At 34.4% G+C, this 17,989-nt stretch overlaps 1 protein-coding gene across 1 annotated transcript in view; it reads left to right on the top strand.

Annotated features, from left to right (window-relative positions):
- The window catches only part of DGKB (diacylglycerol kinase beta), a 708,671-nt gene that overhangs the window by 244,495 nt on the left and 446,187 nt on the right, over positions 1-17,989 (top strand). Inside the window, exon 14 of the mRNA XM_028164532.2 lies at positions 17,295-17,327. Within this exon, the coding sequence (XP_028020333.2) occupies positions 17,295-17,327 (33 nt within the window). The remainder of the gene's footprint in view (positions 1-17,294; positions 17,328-17,989) is intronic.

Raw genomic sequence — 17,989 nt, 5'->3', positions numbered from 1 at the left:
ATTAGTTGAAGATATTATAATTCAGTTGAAACAGTGTTTATATTTAGCATGTTTGCAATTCCTTATTTTGATCTCATAAGTAACACCTTAGTGAACATCTTTATGAGGAGTGGCTTCCCCAAGTTACTCTCTAATCTATACTGGAAAGTATCATTTTTTCCCAAAATGTACTTATTTGGTTGTTCAAATGAGTCAGATTTCACAGTTGTTTAGTTCTTTCTGTACTATAAACACATCTCCGAATCAGGAACACAGTGCTTGAAATGAATCCTAAAGCCAAAAGTTAGTTTTACAATAAACTATTAATTATTTAAACATTTAAAAAACTAGTTTGGTGGGATTATTTTATCTTACTTTTAAACAGACATAATATTATCAGAATATACAGTAAATATAGTGTTCATTGGCAGGAAGTGATATAAAACAAAGAATATGTTCAGCATTGTGCTTCTTTTGGACCAATTGTGGTGTGTTCTTCCTGGAATACTTTCTCTTATTATAATACCCTATATTACCTTAAATTAACCTTTAAGAATGCCAGCAAGATAAATGATAAAACTTGTTAGCTTAGAGAAAGGAAAACAAAACTATTGAGAAAATATAAATTTTAAGCATAATCTTTAGATCTGATTCAAATGGTTCCAATTCTACCTCTTTCTCTTCTTTACTGTAACTCTGTAAACTTGGCCAAGTGATGGTGTTGCTGAAGCAGCAATCTATGTATCTCTAGGTATAACACCCTCAGAGAACCATATGTCTACACTAACTTTTCCTCTTCTTCCGATCTTGCTTGCTCTTCCACTATTATAAGAATTCTACTAAATTATGCATTGTAGATATGGTAAGTCTTAAATAGCATAGAGTATGTTAAATCTTTCCTTTGAGCATGTGTTTACTCCTCAGTGATGTCAGGGGCCTGTTAGGGAGTGGAAGTATAGCATGCGTTTCTTTCTCACGGTCCAAGGATTATGGCCTCTTCCTGTCTTATCTTTCACTTACCCCTACCAAGCAACAGTTAATAATGACAACTTCAATACCAAACATCAGCTAATTAAAAGGGGGAGGGAGATTTTCGAATTCTCTGTAATTCTGAAAGTTGGATATTGAATTCTCAGTAACCTTATTTCCTGAACTAGTTAGAGAGCTCCCAGAAGTGAGGAGAGCCTGGTGGAGAGGTGTGAACAGTTGGCTAAGGTTGTGACTTGCTGCACTGAGCTTCAGGTTTTATTTAACATCCATTTCAGCTGCTTCACCCTTCTTTTCCATTTACCTCTTTAACCTTAACCACAGTAACTGAAGTCATCTATTTTCTTGAAAATTCTTTATGTATGGTACCATGGGTTTGTGCCTATGCAATTTTCTTTTTTGTCTAAAGAGTGGGATAAAGCACATTGTCAGTGCTCAATAATGTTTCATCAATGTCATTACTTAATATTCATTTAATTAATATTCATTATAGATCAATTCATAATTGTCATCAGAGTAATGATAGGCAAGAAGGAATCTCATTTTTTCCCCATATTTTGAAACTCTAACTCAGACTCAATTTCATGGTATTATACATAAAGGATACCTGCTTTTTATTTATTTTTTTAAGTATGTAGAATTAAATTCTGAATGTTCTTCTATTTCTTTGCCTATGATTTTCTGCTTCAAAAATCCAGTGAAGGATATATTCAGCACTAGAGAGCGATAATGTTTATAAAATATGTGTAGATCCATTTAGGTTGGGCATAATCTTCCATGTACATATACTTTAAAGGCACATAGTGAAAGAAATCTGAAAACGCCCCAGCATCACTAAGTGACGATTCCATCATCTGCATTGTGAGATGAACCATTTATCTGTTACATTGTCTTAATTAGATTGGTTTTATTGGTTTATAACCCATCTTTATGCTAACCTAAGCTATATTATATAGAATATGTATACCCATAAGCAGGGTCTAATATAAAAGAAAAAGTTCATATATCATGGTTAATGATACTTTTTACCTAATGAATATGGTAGAATTCTATTTTTAGGACTCTAAGTAGAAGCTTTAGTTTATTTTTTAATAGGGCTAAAAAAATATTCCTACAAACTTCTGTGATATTTTATGCTTAAAATGTTGCTGTATCCAGAGCAAGTTATAATAATTTTTTAAGGAAACAAACATGTACTTTCTTGGTTTTGTCATGATTTACAGAAGGTCAAAAGCAAAAGACTAATATGACGTAAACTGCAAGTTCAGCTAAGTGAAAATCTGATAGAGATCTAAAACATGTAGACACAAATAAGCATTATCTGAAGGATTAAAAATATTCAAAATTTAAAATCTATGAAATAGACTCAAACAAAATAAAGAATATCATATATGTGTCTGATTCAAAAGTGAGGATGCAAGATTATCTATTAGTGAGTTGTTATTCTACAACTTATTACCAACAATTTTTCAAGGCAGCTTATGTGAATATACAATACGCAGCAATATAAAACATAATAAGTTTGTGCCAAAATTAAGTTAAACTTAGAAATTCACATCACAGTATCCTAAAAAACTGACAGAGGTGCTTTGCAAATTTGTCCCTGAGTTTCTTAGTAGCCTTTGGAAAAGGGGGGAAATATTGGCTTGACAATTGTTTTAAGTTGTGAAGACTCACACCTTAAAAACAAACTGTTCACTTAGAGGAACACTTTTTTCTTGTTACTGTTATTACTAAGACCCAAGATTAATTTTTTCCATGTGAAATCGTATTGGTACGGGACTACACTTCAATAATATTGCTATAACTGGTATAGTATTTGTTCCCTTTGGTTTTGCTTTTTTATAACAACTGTCATGCAGACTGATGGCTTATGCCCAAAGTGCATTTTAGTGTAAATACGTACCTATTGCCAAAATAAAATAGTGATAATTCTGCAACAAGAAAACAAAGAAACGTGCATAGCAGTTAAAAGTTAGAAGGATGTCATACATGAAGATTCATTGCAGCAAGCAGATGAAAATGTTAATAAATTTACATGACCAAGAATACTAAAGAAAACATCTCTTTCACAGTATACTGATTTGAAAGGGATATCTAGAAGGTTAAGAAAATATATAGAGAAAAAAGTAAAGCCTTATCAGAAACTAAAATATATCAGTATCTGCATAGGGAAAAATCAGCATTGAGAACAATTGAATCAGTATTTGGAGGAGAAGTTTAAGAAAATCTCCTATAGTGCAAAGGAGAATGACAACAAGGTGGAAAGAGACCTTGCTACCCCTAAACAAAAAATTAAAAGTATTCTCTTAAGTCTAAGTATACTGGAGAAAATCAAGTTGAACTAAAAAGGACCTACATTTCTTCACATTCACTCATCTACTTAATTCAATTTCCGTGTAATATTTTTTGCTTGACAAAATGATTCCAAAGTTTGCCTGGAAGAATAAATGTGCACAAACGTAAATTCTGAGAAAGAAGAGTAGTAAGAAAAGACCTGTTTTAACAGATCTTAAGAATATGTTTACTAAAGCGACAGTGATCAAAATGATGTAATAGTGGCTCTAGGAGATACAAAGAACTGGTAGAAAGTCTAAAACATATTGAACTCTATGTAATGGTATGGTATATGATGAAGGTCGCATATCAAATCTGGTAGGGGCTAGTGGAGTTTAGGGGTGTTGAGATTACTGTATAACCATATGGGAAACTAAATTAAGATAAATTCTGCTTTACACATATTCCAAAATAAATCAAACATGGATTGAAGATTTAATTTTTGCCTTTAGAAGGCCTTTTTATCTTTTTTCCTAAAAAAGAGAAATAAAAGGTTGACAGCCTTGGTCAATCAAAAATTTCTTTAGAAAATGGTAAAGACCAAAATTTACAAATCAAGATAAACATAAGCATTATAACAAAAAAGCCCTGTTTTGTAATATTAATGCAAATAACTAAAAAATAGTTTTAAAACTTAAAGCTTAAAAATATTCAAGACTATAAAACTGAAAAATGAAATAAACTTTTTCCGTCCATTTTGGCAAAGGTTTTTTAAATGGTAATACTCAGTGTTGGCAAGGATGTACAAAATTGGCTATTCTCATTAAACATTGGTAAGACCAAATGGCCCCAAACTGTCATAAAAACTCCCAAGTATACCTTTGTGTTGGTATTTCTACTTATACCCCCCAAAGAAAGATTGGGGTTAGTGCAGGGCAAATATCCAGATCTGGTTCCATTACAGTAGAAATAAATGCTTATATCATTCACATCTTCTAAGTTTTAAATTTTGAGTTCAGTAAAAATGAGTCCCTTCGCCACTAGACATTTAAGAATAAATTCTACCTTGCAAAGGTAACCTTTGTGGTTTTAATGATTCCATATGAAATGATGGTGCTCATGAAGTATTTAGATACATGCTTTCCTCTGTTTTACTATTAAATATAACTTGTCTATTCTCAAATTTCACTTGAAACCTGAGCCAGAATTGATATATATATAACTTTTTGTCCATACAGCAGTTTCATGCATAGTGCAGTGATTTTTGACTCAATCCTGTGTTCATTCCTTAGTTCAACCTGTTTTCCCTTTATATGGAATAAGGATAGTTTAGTTCTGTGGGAGACCTCCATGCCCACTCCTTGCTATCCAGTCTAGAGGATAAAATCTATCATTTTAAATTCTGTTCCTAATACTCATAGGAGCTTTCACCAATTCCTTCTCATTTGCCCAAGGAAACCCAAATTCTGGAGGAATACAGCTGATCTCCTAGTGTTCTATTCCCTATGACATTACTCCTGTTTCATCCCAACCACCAATATTCTCAAATTATTTCATTTGGTTACCAGTCCTCCAACATCCTTGAGTCTTCCAAGGCCTACATTCCTCCAATTTCTTTCATTTGAGCATTTTCTGCCCCTCTCTCTCCTAGAACTCCCCATTTTTCTCCCTTTATGGCATTAGTCACAATCTAATAATATACTGATCTGTGAGCTTCCAATTGAAAAAACTCAAACAAGGTATAGTCCAACATGCTCATATTAGGTAGCATTTGACAGCACTATAATTTGAGTCCAGTGCTTGAACTTCTCTATTTATACCCTTAGTTACTTGTCTGTCAAAGAACCCATACCAGAGGAAGAATTGTTCTTTCTCCTGTACAGTGTTATTTTCCATATTTGTGTATGATGTGGTCTTTGCCTGCCTCTTAATGTAGCCATAAGTATATGCAGGTGTAAAGATACCTTCACTGTGTCAAATTTCTTCCTTCCTCTTCAACCCACATTATTCTAATTTCTGACTGTAAAATGAGTCTAAAACTATTCTGGCCATCCATCCTAGATCCAACGGCACTCTTTTTAGTTGGATTCCCAAGGAGTAGAACGTGAACCGGGGATTTAGTTATGTGCGATATATAAAGAGAGGAATGTTTCTTTATTAAAAAAAGAAAATCTTTAAGGGAGGAGGAAGCAGAAGAGGAAAGAGGCAGGCTTTGAGCAAAGAAGTGGTCACGGAGAGAGTTTAAGCCTTGGCCTAAACCTTGGGGGCTCTGGCACAAAATCATACCATAGGATTTTTCTTAACTTAAAACAAGGGGCTGGCATTTTGTAACCCGTATCAGTCATTTATTAGCCGTGGCCTCCTGCAGGATAGGTGGTGCTCCCTGGAGAGCCTGCTGCAGTGGACAAAGGCTAATTCTGCAGAAAATGGGACAGATGGGAGTTCTCAGCACTGGACACTCAGAGCAGCTGAGGGTAGATTCCCTGGCCAGGTAACTAAGGATCTGCTTTGGACTACCAGCAGCATCTACTAGACACCCTTTCCAAGAATGATCTTTTTTGAATCCCCTGCAGCATTTGACAGTATTTGAAATGTCTGGCCTCATATGTCTGTCATCTAAGACATTTCTACTAGCTTTTCTTCTACCTCTTTGGCCACACTATCCATAGTGCTAAATTCCTACTGCTATTTCTGTTCTTAAATATGTTTAGGTTTCCATTTTTTAACTCTATTCTAATGTCATTATGCTCTGTATAAATTACCTTATCCAATTTCATGACTACAACTACCACCTTTGAATATATCTAAGCTTGTTCTCCCTTACACCCTCCAGATCCGAATACTCAGCATCACGTTGTAAATTTCCTCTTGGGTATCCAACAGAGATCTGAAAGCCAACATACCAGGAACCGTACTGAACCTGTTTCTTGCTGAACTGTTCCCTGTGCTCATGGAATAATACCACTGTCATTCCTATCACTAACACTAAAATGGGGTATCTCTTTATCTCTAGCACCTAATTCAACTTGACATGTAGTAGGTGCTCAACAAATATTTCCTGAGTTCATGAATAACATTTAGTCAGCTCTTTTACTCCCAACAGTCATCACTCTTTTTCCTGAGTCAAGAAGAAAATACATCAGACAGTGATATAAATATTAAATACAAATCAAAATGAATATGCAACAGGGAAGCTTATTTTTTTTAAAATCATTGATAACCCATGATAATTGAATTTTATTGTTATAGGCTAATAAAATTGAGTTTAAAGTGTATAATGATGAGATAATATTAATGAATGTCAAATTAGCATTGTGTTTAGTTTCTGGAGTAACATTTGAAGTATTTTATACTTATTACTAAATTTTGAAAAGCTTGTGATTGTTATATTGTTGCAGTAATATAAAGTATCCAATAGATGGTACTGTAAAATGCCTAATATTTAAAATAAAGTGATATTGCAGGTAGAGAGTTTAAACGAACAGTTCAAAATTCTGGGGAGAATTAAGACATTTTCCTCTGGATATTAAATTATATTTAAAATCAGATTTTTAAGAATATAGCTTAAGTAATACAGTAGTCCATGTGAAATATTATAAATATTCTCTTAATTCTCAGAAAATGAAAACTGATGTTTACTACAAGATGCAATTTTAAAACTGTTTGTATTATATTAGAAATGTTTTTGTTCTTCTTGTGGTGATTACCATTAGTAAATGTGGTGTTTTAGTCAATGTTACTCAGATCACAGCATTTTCAGCAAGCAACTATAGTTGCATGTCTTTGTTACTGAAGTTCTAAAAAAACTTTTCATGTTCAGAATAAATCAGACCTGTCGGCAATAATCTCCCTTCTTGCTTAGCAAGAGTGAGTTCATTATTTCTTTCAGTTTTTGGTCTTGCCTAAGACCAATCTAATATCTGAATGAAACATTATACCATTTTGTAAATATAACATACATTCAGAACGTTTAAGAATATACAATTTTATGGAGTTAAAATTTCTTAAAAAAAAAGCAAAACTTAGCAATAATTGACAGATTGGCTGGAGTTTGCTTCTAAAGCATATATTAAAAAGAGCAATTTGTAGATGGCTTAATTTATCTTAGAGCTCATTCAAAATTTCCACTGCATATTTATTTATAAGTATGAATACCAAATTTTGATTACCAGAATAAAGTTCTATAAAACCTACTTCTAAAGCTAAAGATGTCTGAAGAATTATGCAACAACACAGAAGGTTTGAAATTCTCTGTATATCTTACTGTACAGAGATGCTACATAGCTTTAAAATTTTTTGCTACTGTTTATGATATTGCTCTTGAATAATGCTGAGTATTCCTTTGTATTATGGTTATTTATTAATTTATTCAATAAAATGTTGTTGCATATGACAATATGACAGGTTTAAAGAAACCAAGATAAATAGCTTTTAGGAAGAATGATTTTATGTGAATCAGCAGCTTCCCATGGGACATGGATCATATGTCCTATGGCTCCCTTATGCATTTACTATTTTTTCCATGTTTTGTGTAATTGGAATGTGTGGTGTGAGACCATGCATACTGTTAAAAAGAATATATTCTTAGGTGCATAGGAATCTGCTGCTTAAAGAAAATATGAGATTGAAATAACTTGATCTAGCCTGAGTAATTGAGGCTATTTTCTCAATTAAAAAAAAAAAAGTAGTTAGTGCTTTGGGAAGTCTAGACTTTCCCAACCATCATGTCCTAAGCCAGATCAGAATAAATAGGTCAGACTTGTAATAAAAAGGTATGAGATGAACAACTAATTACCTGAATACTTCAAGTAAAAATGACTTTTGTCCACCAAATATGTTCCATTTGATGGTAACAAATTTGTAGATTCATCAGGGAGTGGTGGGGCCTTTGGAATTTTACCCAGATTCTTTAAGATGTTTGTATTCATTGTGTATTATGTTCTCTTCAAAAACAACGGCACACACTGACTCATTTACTCAGATTTCCTAGCATACTGGATATATGTAACATTACATGGCAAAGTTCCTACTTGAGCTAAATGGGTTTAAATATAAACTGTGCATGCAGATCTCAAGTGATAGTCTCTTAATAGATATCAGATACTCTTTATCGCTGCCCTCTTTTATTTCAGTAACATTTTAATTAATTCACACTGATTGAATAAATGTACATTGAGACTTGTTTCCTAATGAGGGCGCATTTAGAGGAAAGGTTTTGCATCATTCTGATATCCTGTGGGTAATTATATTCTAATTATATGGTCGGGGGAAAAGAGTCTATAACTCAGTACTGATACTGTTCGTTGGACCCAATTAATTACATGCACATAATGAAAGTTCATAATAAGGTTGACTGGCAGTCAGTGTAAAATTTTAACTCAATTGAATCTAAGCCTAATGTGAGTACAGAATTGGACTTTAACCCGGTTAGAAAATGCTTTGGTGTGAGATCAGTGGATATTTAGAGGGGCGAAGGATGAGAACAAATCTCATTATAACTTATTAGTTTTTAAATTCAAGGTCTTTTCCAAGATTGATGAAAATGAAAACTTAGCAGCATAATACTTTAATTCTAAATATTATTTTTAATATTCTTTCATTACCTTCAGTGATTTTTCTGTATTTTAGAAAGCAGTGGTACACTAACGATACAATGGTACATTTCTAGAACAGGTTCGTATATTTGTTGAGAGAAAAAATAGGCATAGCAGGGAGTATTATTGATTCATTTTATGAATGTAAATTCAGTAGGTACTAATCTATTCTATTAGGGTGCTTTTTTTTTCAAACCACCCACTGCATTTGGACTCCTGTGCCCAAAATTGACAAACAATTATATATACACACACATACCCATAAATAGGTAACTCTTAATTATCTATTTGTAAAGTAAGAGTTCCAAAGAATAATCTGAAAAAATAATAAGACATGTATGTTTCATTTTGAAATGCATTTTGGAATTATTTGAATCTGATATTTAAGAATTTTGCAGTACTTCAAAAACAAAACTAAAGCCATGGTCTAAATATTGACCCCCATCCTTCCTTTACTCGTTGTTTCCTTTGCTCAGATTTTGGAAGAGACGGTCTCTAAGATTAAGGAGACTGTCTTCTTCCAACCCTCTTCTCTTCTTTTTTTTTTTCTTTTTTTTTTTTAAAGATTTATTTATTGATTGATTGATTGCTATGTTGGGTCTTCGTTTCTGTGCGAGGGCTTTCTCTAGTTGCAGCGAGCGGGGGCCACTCTTCATCGCGGTGCGCGGGCCTCTCACTATCGTGGCCTCTCTTGTTGCGGAGCACAGGCTCCAGACGCGCAGGCTCAGTAGTTGTGGCTCACGGGCCCAGTTGCTCCGCGGCATGTGGGATCTTCCCAGACCAGGGCGCGAACCCGTGTCCCCTGCATTAGCAGGCAGATTCTCAACCACTGCACCACCAGGGAAGCCCTTCTCTTCTAAGCCTCTCCGCTCCCCCTCTCCTTTTGGTTCATTGCTTTCTGGCTTTGATCTCTTCTCCCCACCCCCTCCCTTTCCTTCCTTCTGTCTCTTCTAATAGCCCTCACATAGATGCTTTCATTAAAAGATAAATCTGCTGGGTCCCTCCTTATTAGCAACAAAAATATTTTCAGATGAAGAAAGTGCAGTCAGTCCTTTCTTGATGAGCCCTAAGCAGGCAGTGGAAATATTTGGGTTCTACAGTTAATAAAACAATTACCATTTATTGAGAACTTATTTGCTAGACATCCTTTTAATTCTAAAGGTGGGTATAATTATGATACTGCCTCTACATTTGAAGAGAGTAAAAAGTTTAGAGAGATTAAGAAATTTACCTAGAGTCACACAACCTGCAAGTGTCAGAAGCAATACCTGCCTTACACTGAATCCCATGTTTTAAACTTATCTTTTATGTTTGTGCTGCCACCCCCCCCCCCAAATTGGTGAGGTATGAAATAAATTTAGGGGATCTAGACCTTCAAAAAAGGAATGGGAAGAAAAATAATGAAGTAAAGTAGAGGAGAATGGAAATGAAAAAAGAGAATAATAGATCAGAGAGTGGCGCACACTGCGTAAGTGGTCTTTGTGAAATTATTTTACAAGTGTGTAAATATACAAATATTTATTGTGGATCACAGCCAGAAAGAAATTGAAGAACACTTCCGTAACCATATTGGCTTCTGATAATTTTACGAGACCTAACCAAGTAGGATAACATTTCTAATGGCTTTATTTCACTAGATAATCAAGTAGGCAAGACAATAACATTATTCTTGCTGATTGCTTTTATATGTAGAAATCTGTGTTTGAAATGATTTTAATATCGCTATTAGACATATTTTTAACATTTTTATTGAAAACATTTGGCACCACTTAAGTCTCCAAATGTCCACTGTACTTTCCCTGACGGTTCAATGTGCTTTCTTTCGGGACAGAGGCGTGAATGTTGAGGGAGCTATTAAGGAGGGAGCCTCACACGCCCTTTTCTCTTCAGTATCTCCTGAACAAAACTCTGCAAATATGCATAAACAATCACATTAACAAGAGTAAGAATAGAACATTTTTGTGAGCAGTTATAAGAGTAGCAAAATCATCTCAGTTAAAAATGTTTTTTATCTTTAAATTTATGTTGGTGCAAGCTTCAAAATTTGGCTCCGGTGAGAAGTGGTTAGGCAAAGGATGCTGGATAAGATTACAATATGTGTGTTTTCTAAAACAATTTTTTATTGAAGTATAGTTGATTTACAATGCTGTTTTAGTTTCTGGTGTATAGCAACGTGATTCAGTTATATATATATATATATTTATTTATTTATATATTTATTTATATTTATTTATATATATTTATTTATTCAGTTATATATATTCATTATGTATAATGAATATATATATTCAATATATGTATTCTTTTTCATATGCTTTTCCCTTATGGTTTATTGCAGGATTTTGTTTTTAAGTCCTAAAATAGCATTTTTATTTTTAAATTTTTTTCCATTTTATTATTTTTTTAACATCTTTATTGTAGTATAATTGCTTTACAAATGTTGTATTAGTTTCTGTTGTATAACGAGGTGAATCAGCTATACGTACACATATATCCCCATATCTCCTCCCTATTCCACCCCTCTAGGTGGTCACAGAGCACCGAGCTGATCTCCCTGTGCTATGCAGGTGCTTCCCACTAGCTATCTATTTTACATTTGGTAGTGTATATATGTCCATGCCACTCTCTCACTTCGTCCCAGCTTACACTTCCCCCTCCCCGTGTCCTCAAGTCCATTCTCTACGTCTGCATCTTTATTCCTGTCCTGCCCCTAGGTTCATCAGAACCATGTTTTTTTTTAGATTCCATACATATGTGTTAGCATACGGTATTTGTTTTTCTCTTTCTGACTTACTTCACTCTGTATGACAGACTCTAGGTCCATCCACCTCACTACAAATAACTCAATTTCGTTTCTTTTTATGACTGAGTAATATTCCATTGTATATATGTGCCACATCTTCTGTATCCATTCATCTGTTGATGGACACTTAGGTTGCTTCCATGTCCTGACTATTGTAAATAGTGCTGCAATGAACATTGTGATACATGTCTCTTATTGAATTATGGTTTTCTCAGGGTATATGCCCAGTAGTGGGATTGCTGGGTCGTATGGTAGTTCTATTTTTAGTTTTTTAAGGAACCTTCATACTGTTCTCCATAGTGGCTGTATTAATTTACATTCCCACCAACAGTGCAAGAGGGTTCCCTTTTCTCCACACCCTCTCCAGCATTTATTGTTTGTAGATTTTTTGATGATGGCCATTCTGAGCAGTGTGAGGTGATAACCTCATTGAAGTTTCGATTTGCATTTCTCTAATGATTAGAAATGTTGAGCATCCTTTCGTGTGTTTGTTGGCAATCTATTGCAGGATATTGAATATAGCTCCCTGTGCTGTACAATAGGATCTTGCTTTTTATCTATTCTATACATAATAATTTGCATCTGCTAGTCCCAAACTCCCAATCCAACCCTCCCCGCACATATTTATTAGATATGTCAAGGACCAGTTGAAAAGAAAAGCAATTTATGTTTCTTCTAATTGATACACTTGTCATACACTGAAATAACCTTTGATTAAAGATGTTAATAAATGCAATAATAGTATAAAAATCACTTCTGATCCATTTCCTTTTAAAATTTGTATTGTGTTCAGATGTGTGAGTGTACACACTTAAGGATGTGTGAAATCATAAAAGGTTAAAGAAATTATGAAGCTTCAATGTAAAAATAAAATTCATGGAAACCAAATATGTATTTAGTTTCTATACCTAGAGATGTCCTGGATACATTTTATTATCACGTGTGAGGAAGAAACAGCTTCCCCTCTTAGACTGAGGCAGTGCACCATTTTAGGAAGACAGTTGTTCTTTTCCCAAACCTGCTTTTCTGTCTCTCACTTTTTTTAATGCCAGGGATATCCAGTTATATAAGGAAAAGAAGCTGCTTTAAGTAGTTTTATTTGATCAGTTTATGTTTATCATGACACTGGAAGTTATTGTCTTCAGCTACTCCATACTGATATCCAAGCCTGTCAGAACTGGTAATACTTTGTGGTTTCTAAATATTTGGAGTGTTCATCAACATTTAAACTAATTTTATTTCCAACTCGCTTAAAAAATGAGACATGGCTAAAAAGAAACTTTTTTTAAAAAGTTCTTGTTGAACCCTGCTGTTCTTTTAATAAGTGAAGCCTGCAAAAGGAAGCAATAGATTTGGATTCTGCCACTAACTTAATTTTCTTGGCTAGTCATCTAAACTTTCTGATTCTCAGTTTTCCAATCTGGAAAATGGGATTTCTTGTTTTACTGGGAGGATTAAATGAGACCATAAACATGAAAGCAATTTTTTAAAAATATGAACATCTTTATATAGGTAGAAGGTATAATTCTGTTAATTTTTCTTGAAGTAACTGATGACCCTTTTAATGTGAGTACTATACTCTTATTATAGTTAAACTAAGTCAAACCTCTAATAATCTCTCCATCAAAGATTTTTTTCTTTGTCCTATGACAATTTGAATTAAATTGTCAATTTAAAATGATTACATGTTAGGAAATATGAAGACAAGAGATATCTCAATACTTAAGAATAATAGGACTTTAAAAAATTCTTGATATTAGGTTAAACTTAATAAGTGCCCTGAAGGCAAATGCATCTTTTAAACTAATTATCTGTACTGTGTATTCTATTTAATATTAAAATGATACTGATTAAATAAAATCAATCACATTCCTCTGTAGTCACACCTCACATTTGATTAAATAAAAAAATACACACTTCCTGTATTAATTCTGATTAAAAATACATTACATTTAGAATTACACACTCGTGATAATTTTCAAAAAACTGAAACATTTACTCTGTTCATCCTTGATATTTAAAAATTATACACGGAAGAATAAAAAAGAAGTATGTAATTTCTGAATTTGTTTTCTGTCCACCTGCTTCTTTTTCTTTTGCCCAGATGCCGTGGTTTTCGTATTGTAACTCAGGGTTAGGCTACTGAAGAGCAGGTTAATTTAATGTATACTCTTTGCCTACATATGTTGATTGAAAGTGAGCTCATATATATGTTCTTCTCATCCCCCTTATTCTTGGAATGAATTTCTCGTGTTGCTCTCAGACGGCTGAGGATTACTGGAGAAATTCTCAGAGCTGGTGGCTTTCTCTCTTACATATTTATTACTTCTAGTTCCAGCTGAGCCCTTAATTTCACTTGATCCTGTTACTCATCAGCTGCTTTCCCATTCTCAGAGAAGTAGTGACAAAATCGCTACTACTTTCTTAATTTCTTCATCTTGCTACCTCTCTGCCAATTTCGCGCTCTCTCCGTAGATAACTCATATCACCACTACTCTGAGAAAAACGAAGCCTGCAAACATGAATATCTGTAAATTACAGATTCTCTATGAAAGTGGTAGCAAAATGGCAGCCAGGCTTCAATTTCATCCCATCGTGTTTCTGTGGGGGATGCCTTACAGTGGGATTTTTATTATCCAACTTGGCACAGTCTTTGCCTTTTGTGGCATTGGGCCCATTTGTATTACCGTCTTGGCCCCTGTACATTTTTGCATTTGAAACCCCTGTGAATACAAACTCAGAACTCTTTTTCCATCATTAGACACTCCCTCAAAATGAACAGATTTGGAAAAGGCTGATACCTGACTATATGAACTTCTGCCTCATCTGAAACATTATTTTTTTAAGCAACCCCTTTTATCGTTTATCTTGAAATGGTCCCTCTCTGTCTCTCTCTGCTTCTTTTTCCCAGCAACCTAGATGCTTACCTATATTTCTTTATAAGATGTTACGGGAAAACCCGAACAAAGTTTTTGGCCAGCCCAATATGCGCGCACACACACACACACACACACACACACACACATATATTTTATTTCGTTGTAGAAACATTTTTGCACTCTTTTAGGAATAAGTGGATGTATAAAAAAGTTAGAAAGGGAGATCAGTTTTTCTCCCAAATTTCATTACAAAAATTCTCAAACAAAATACAGTGAATACAGTATATCCCGAACCTATATGAAGTAATTATTATTTTTCAATCATTCTTTATATATATGTATATATATATGACTATGTATGCATGTATATACATTTTTACAATATACACATAATATATAATTTATTAAGTTGGACTTTTTTTTTTTTAATTTTATTTATTTATTTATTTATTTATGGCTGTGTTGGGTCTTCGTTTCTGTGCGAGGGCTTTCTCTAGTTGCGGCGAGCGGGGGCCACTCTTCATCGCGGTGCGCGGGCCTCTCACTATTGCAGCCTCTCTTGTTGCGGAGCACAGGCTCCAGATGCGCAGGCTCAGCAATTGTGGCTCACGGGCCTAGTTGCTCCGCGGCATGTAGGATCCTCCCAGACCAGGGCTCGAACCCTTGTCCCCTGCATTGGCAGGCAGACTCTCAACCACTGCGCCACCAGGGAAGCCAAGTTGGACCTTTTGAAAGTAAATTGCAGGTAGTATGACACATCAGCAGGCACATTCTAAGATAAGAACAATTTTCTATACATTTACAATACTATTATCACACCTGAAAATATTAACTATTCCACAATATCAGTAGTTATTCTTTCTATATTCATATGCCCATAATTAGCTCAAAAATATCCTTTATTGATTTATTTTATTTTATTTTTTTGGTGGTAGTGGTGGGGTGGACAGGAACTATTTGAAATTCTTGCACCGCAATTGGTTGTTAGTCTGAATAATGTGGTAACTATAGTCTTTTCACTTGGCTTTCTATTGACTTGCTCTGTACAGACATATGCACAGTGAGCATTGATGCTTCCCAAGGTAGAAGGCATCTGAGACTCATGCCCTAGAAACTGCCTGATGGGCATCTTAGTTTGATTGCTTGAGAGTCCCTGGTCAATGGCATAGGATAGGTTAAGGGACTTAATCTGGATGTGAGGAGATCAAATATTTGTGTATTATGATAAAGATGGAAGGGCTACATTCATGTCTTTAAATGTTTATTTAGGTCTAAGCTTCAACCAAGAAATAAGAAAGAAAGAAGGCTGACCAGCTTTGAGCTGGTCCCGACTGAAGCAAATGCAGACATTTTCCCCACCACCCTTTGCCCCAGGTGTTGTATAGACTGGCTTGGACTCAGAAGTCGAGAATGTTACTGACATCCGAAGCTTTCAATGAAAGTTCTACCAAACCTGTTGTCAGTGCATCTGAGAAACAACAGCAATGGCCCTCATAGGCTTCTCCTGTTAATGGGATAGTTGACTCGAGTTCATCCTCCCAGACTTCATGATTTTTTTTTTTACTAAAAATCTGTTGCTGCAGTATTTTTTACTTGTATTATGGAAATATATTCTAAATAGAGTTGTATTCCTGGACACTAATTTTCTCTAGGGTCTCTTCCACTTTTGGGTACATTGGATCCTTTTACTCCATCTCTGTACAAGCAGCCATGAAGCCTTACATGGAGCTATTTATTCTTTTGGGTTTTGTTCCCTTCCTGGAGTTCTACTGGGTAAGGGAGTAAACTAATAACTGTGCTCTCAGATCTTTCATTCTCATTTTGGGAGTCTCACACACATAGCTTGGTCCAGGAGAGGAAACTCAAAATATACTGACTGCTCTCCTCTTTCTAGAGACACACAATGTCTAAGGACTAGTTTCCCCTCCACCTTTCCTACTCCCCGCAACCAAGGAAAATCTTTATCTAGTATTGAGTATGATTTATCACCTTTTCTTCCAAATTTCTGTTTTATGTTATGAAGTCCCGCAGGACACAGGCTTTTGGAGCTTGGTAACCTTTTCTCTGCTTCTTGCCAGAAAAAAACTTTCCCAATGTGACTTAGAAAAGGAAGGGTGGTGGGGAATTGAAGACATGCTGTCATGAAGACTGGTTTTAGTGTATTTAACCTAATCTTTTAATAATTACTCTCAAGTAAAATTTTGCTACTTATTTAATTATCTTTTTATTTTTTACTGCTATTAATGGAATATATATTTTTTATTTCCAGAATATCACAAAATAAAATCAGCACCATAAGCTATGTCTACATCAAAAGACACTGAGTATTTGTAGAAAAGATTGAAAGTTGGACTAGAAAGTGAAATGGTGGGCTGTGTAAATGGGCAACTTAAAAAATTAGTAAGAATGGTTTATGAAGGATAATGGAACTTGGAGATGAGTTCTCATTCCAAAATACGAATGTAATACATCAGTATTATTGTCGAGAGGTCTGTGAAGCTGGCCAAAGATTAGTCTACTTTAAGTATATGAAATTGTATTTTGGATAAGTAATTCTACAGTCTAATCCCCTCTGCATTAGAGTGTTCCTTATTTCATGAAAGGATTTTGGTTTATTAATGAAAGTAAGCAGAAAAATTATGACAAGGAAATGTATTTGTAATGTATTCATTTATTTCATACGTGTGTAGTGATATAAGAACCTTCACTGGTACTTGTTTTCAGTGTGACTTTTTTTTTTTTCAGCTTTAATATGAACTTCTCTTTTTTCAGCAGACTCTGCCCACTTCAGGAGTTTCAGTCCCTGAGGTGCGTAAGCAAAGGTTTTCACACTTGCAATTATAGGTCATTTATACATCTCATATTGTTATAAAGAACATTTTGGGCTGTATCAGTGACATACTAATATTAATTTGTATGCTTTATTTTTTCTCATATTTTGATACTTGGAATTGGGATCTTTGTATTTTCATGATGGGATAGACTTGCAGCCTTTATAATCAACATTTGTGACAAGCATTAGGGAAACAAGAAGTTAAATGGCACAAAGTATGCAGGAAAAAATAAAGGTTACTTTGCAGAGTTTTGACCAGTGTATAAGAATAGCATTATTCCTCTTTGTCACATTTAAACCTTGCAGAAAACCCAAACAGTTCACTCCTCTAAGCCATTAAAATGTAGCTTTCCATGATAGTAAATTGAGAAACTCTTGCTCACTTTGAAGTCCTCATCACTTTTAAAAGAGTACATCTACATTAATCACTTAGCATATGACATTGCATAGAAAGTCATTGGAATATATAAAATAAAAAAAATAAAATATAGTCACAAAGTAAATGACTTTGATTTTGAAAATAAATGTAGGCATTGCCGCAACATTTATTTTCAGTAAAGTGTTAACTTTACCTTTTAATTAATGAAGCAAAGCCTCCACATTGTTCTGTGACAATATCCCATTCAGTTGCTGTTAT

The sequence above is a fragment of the Balaenoptera acutorostrata genome, chromosome 7, assembly GCF_949987535.1.
Source record: "Balaenoptera acutorostrata chromosome 7, mBalAcu1.1, whole genome shotgun sequence".
Taxonomy (NCBI): Eukaryota; Metazoa; Chordata; class Mammalia; order Artiodactyla; family Balaenopteridae; genus Balaenoptera; species Balaenoptera acutorostrata.
The sequence above is the reverse complement of the archived record's forward strand: the minus strand, read 5'-3'. Positions and strand labels throughout refer to the sequence as shown.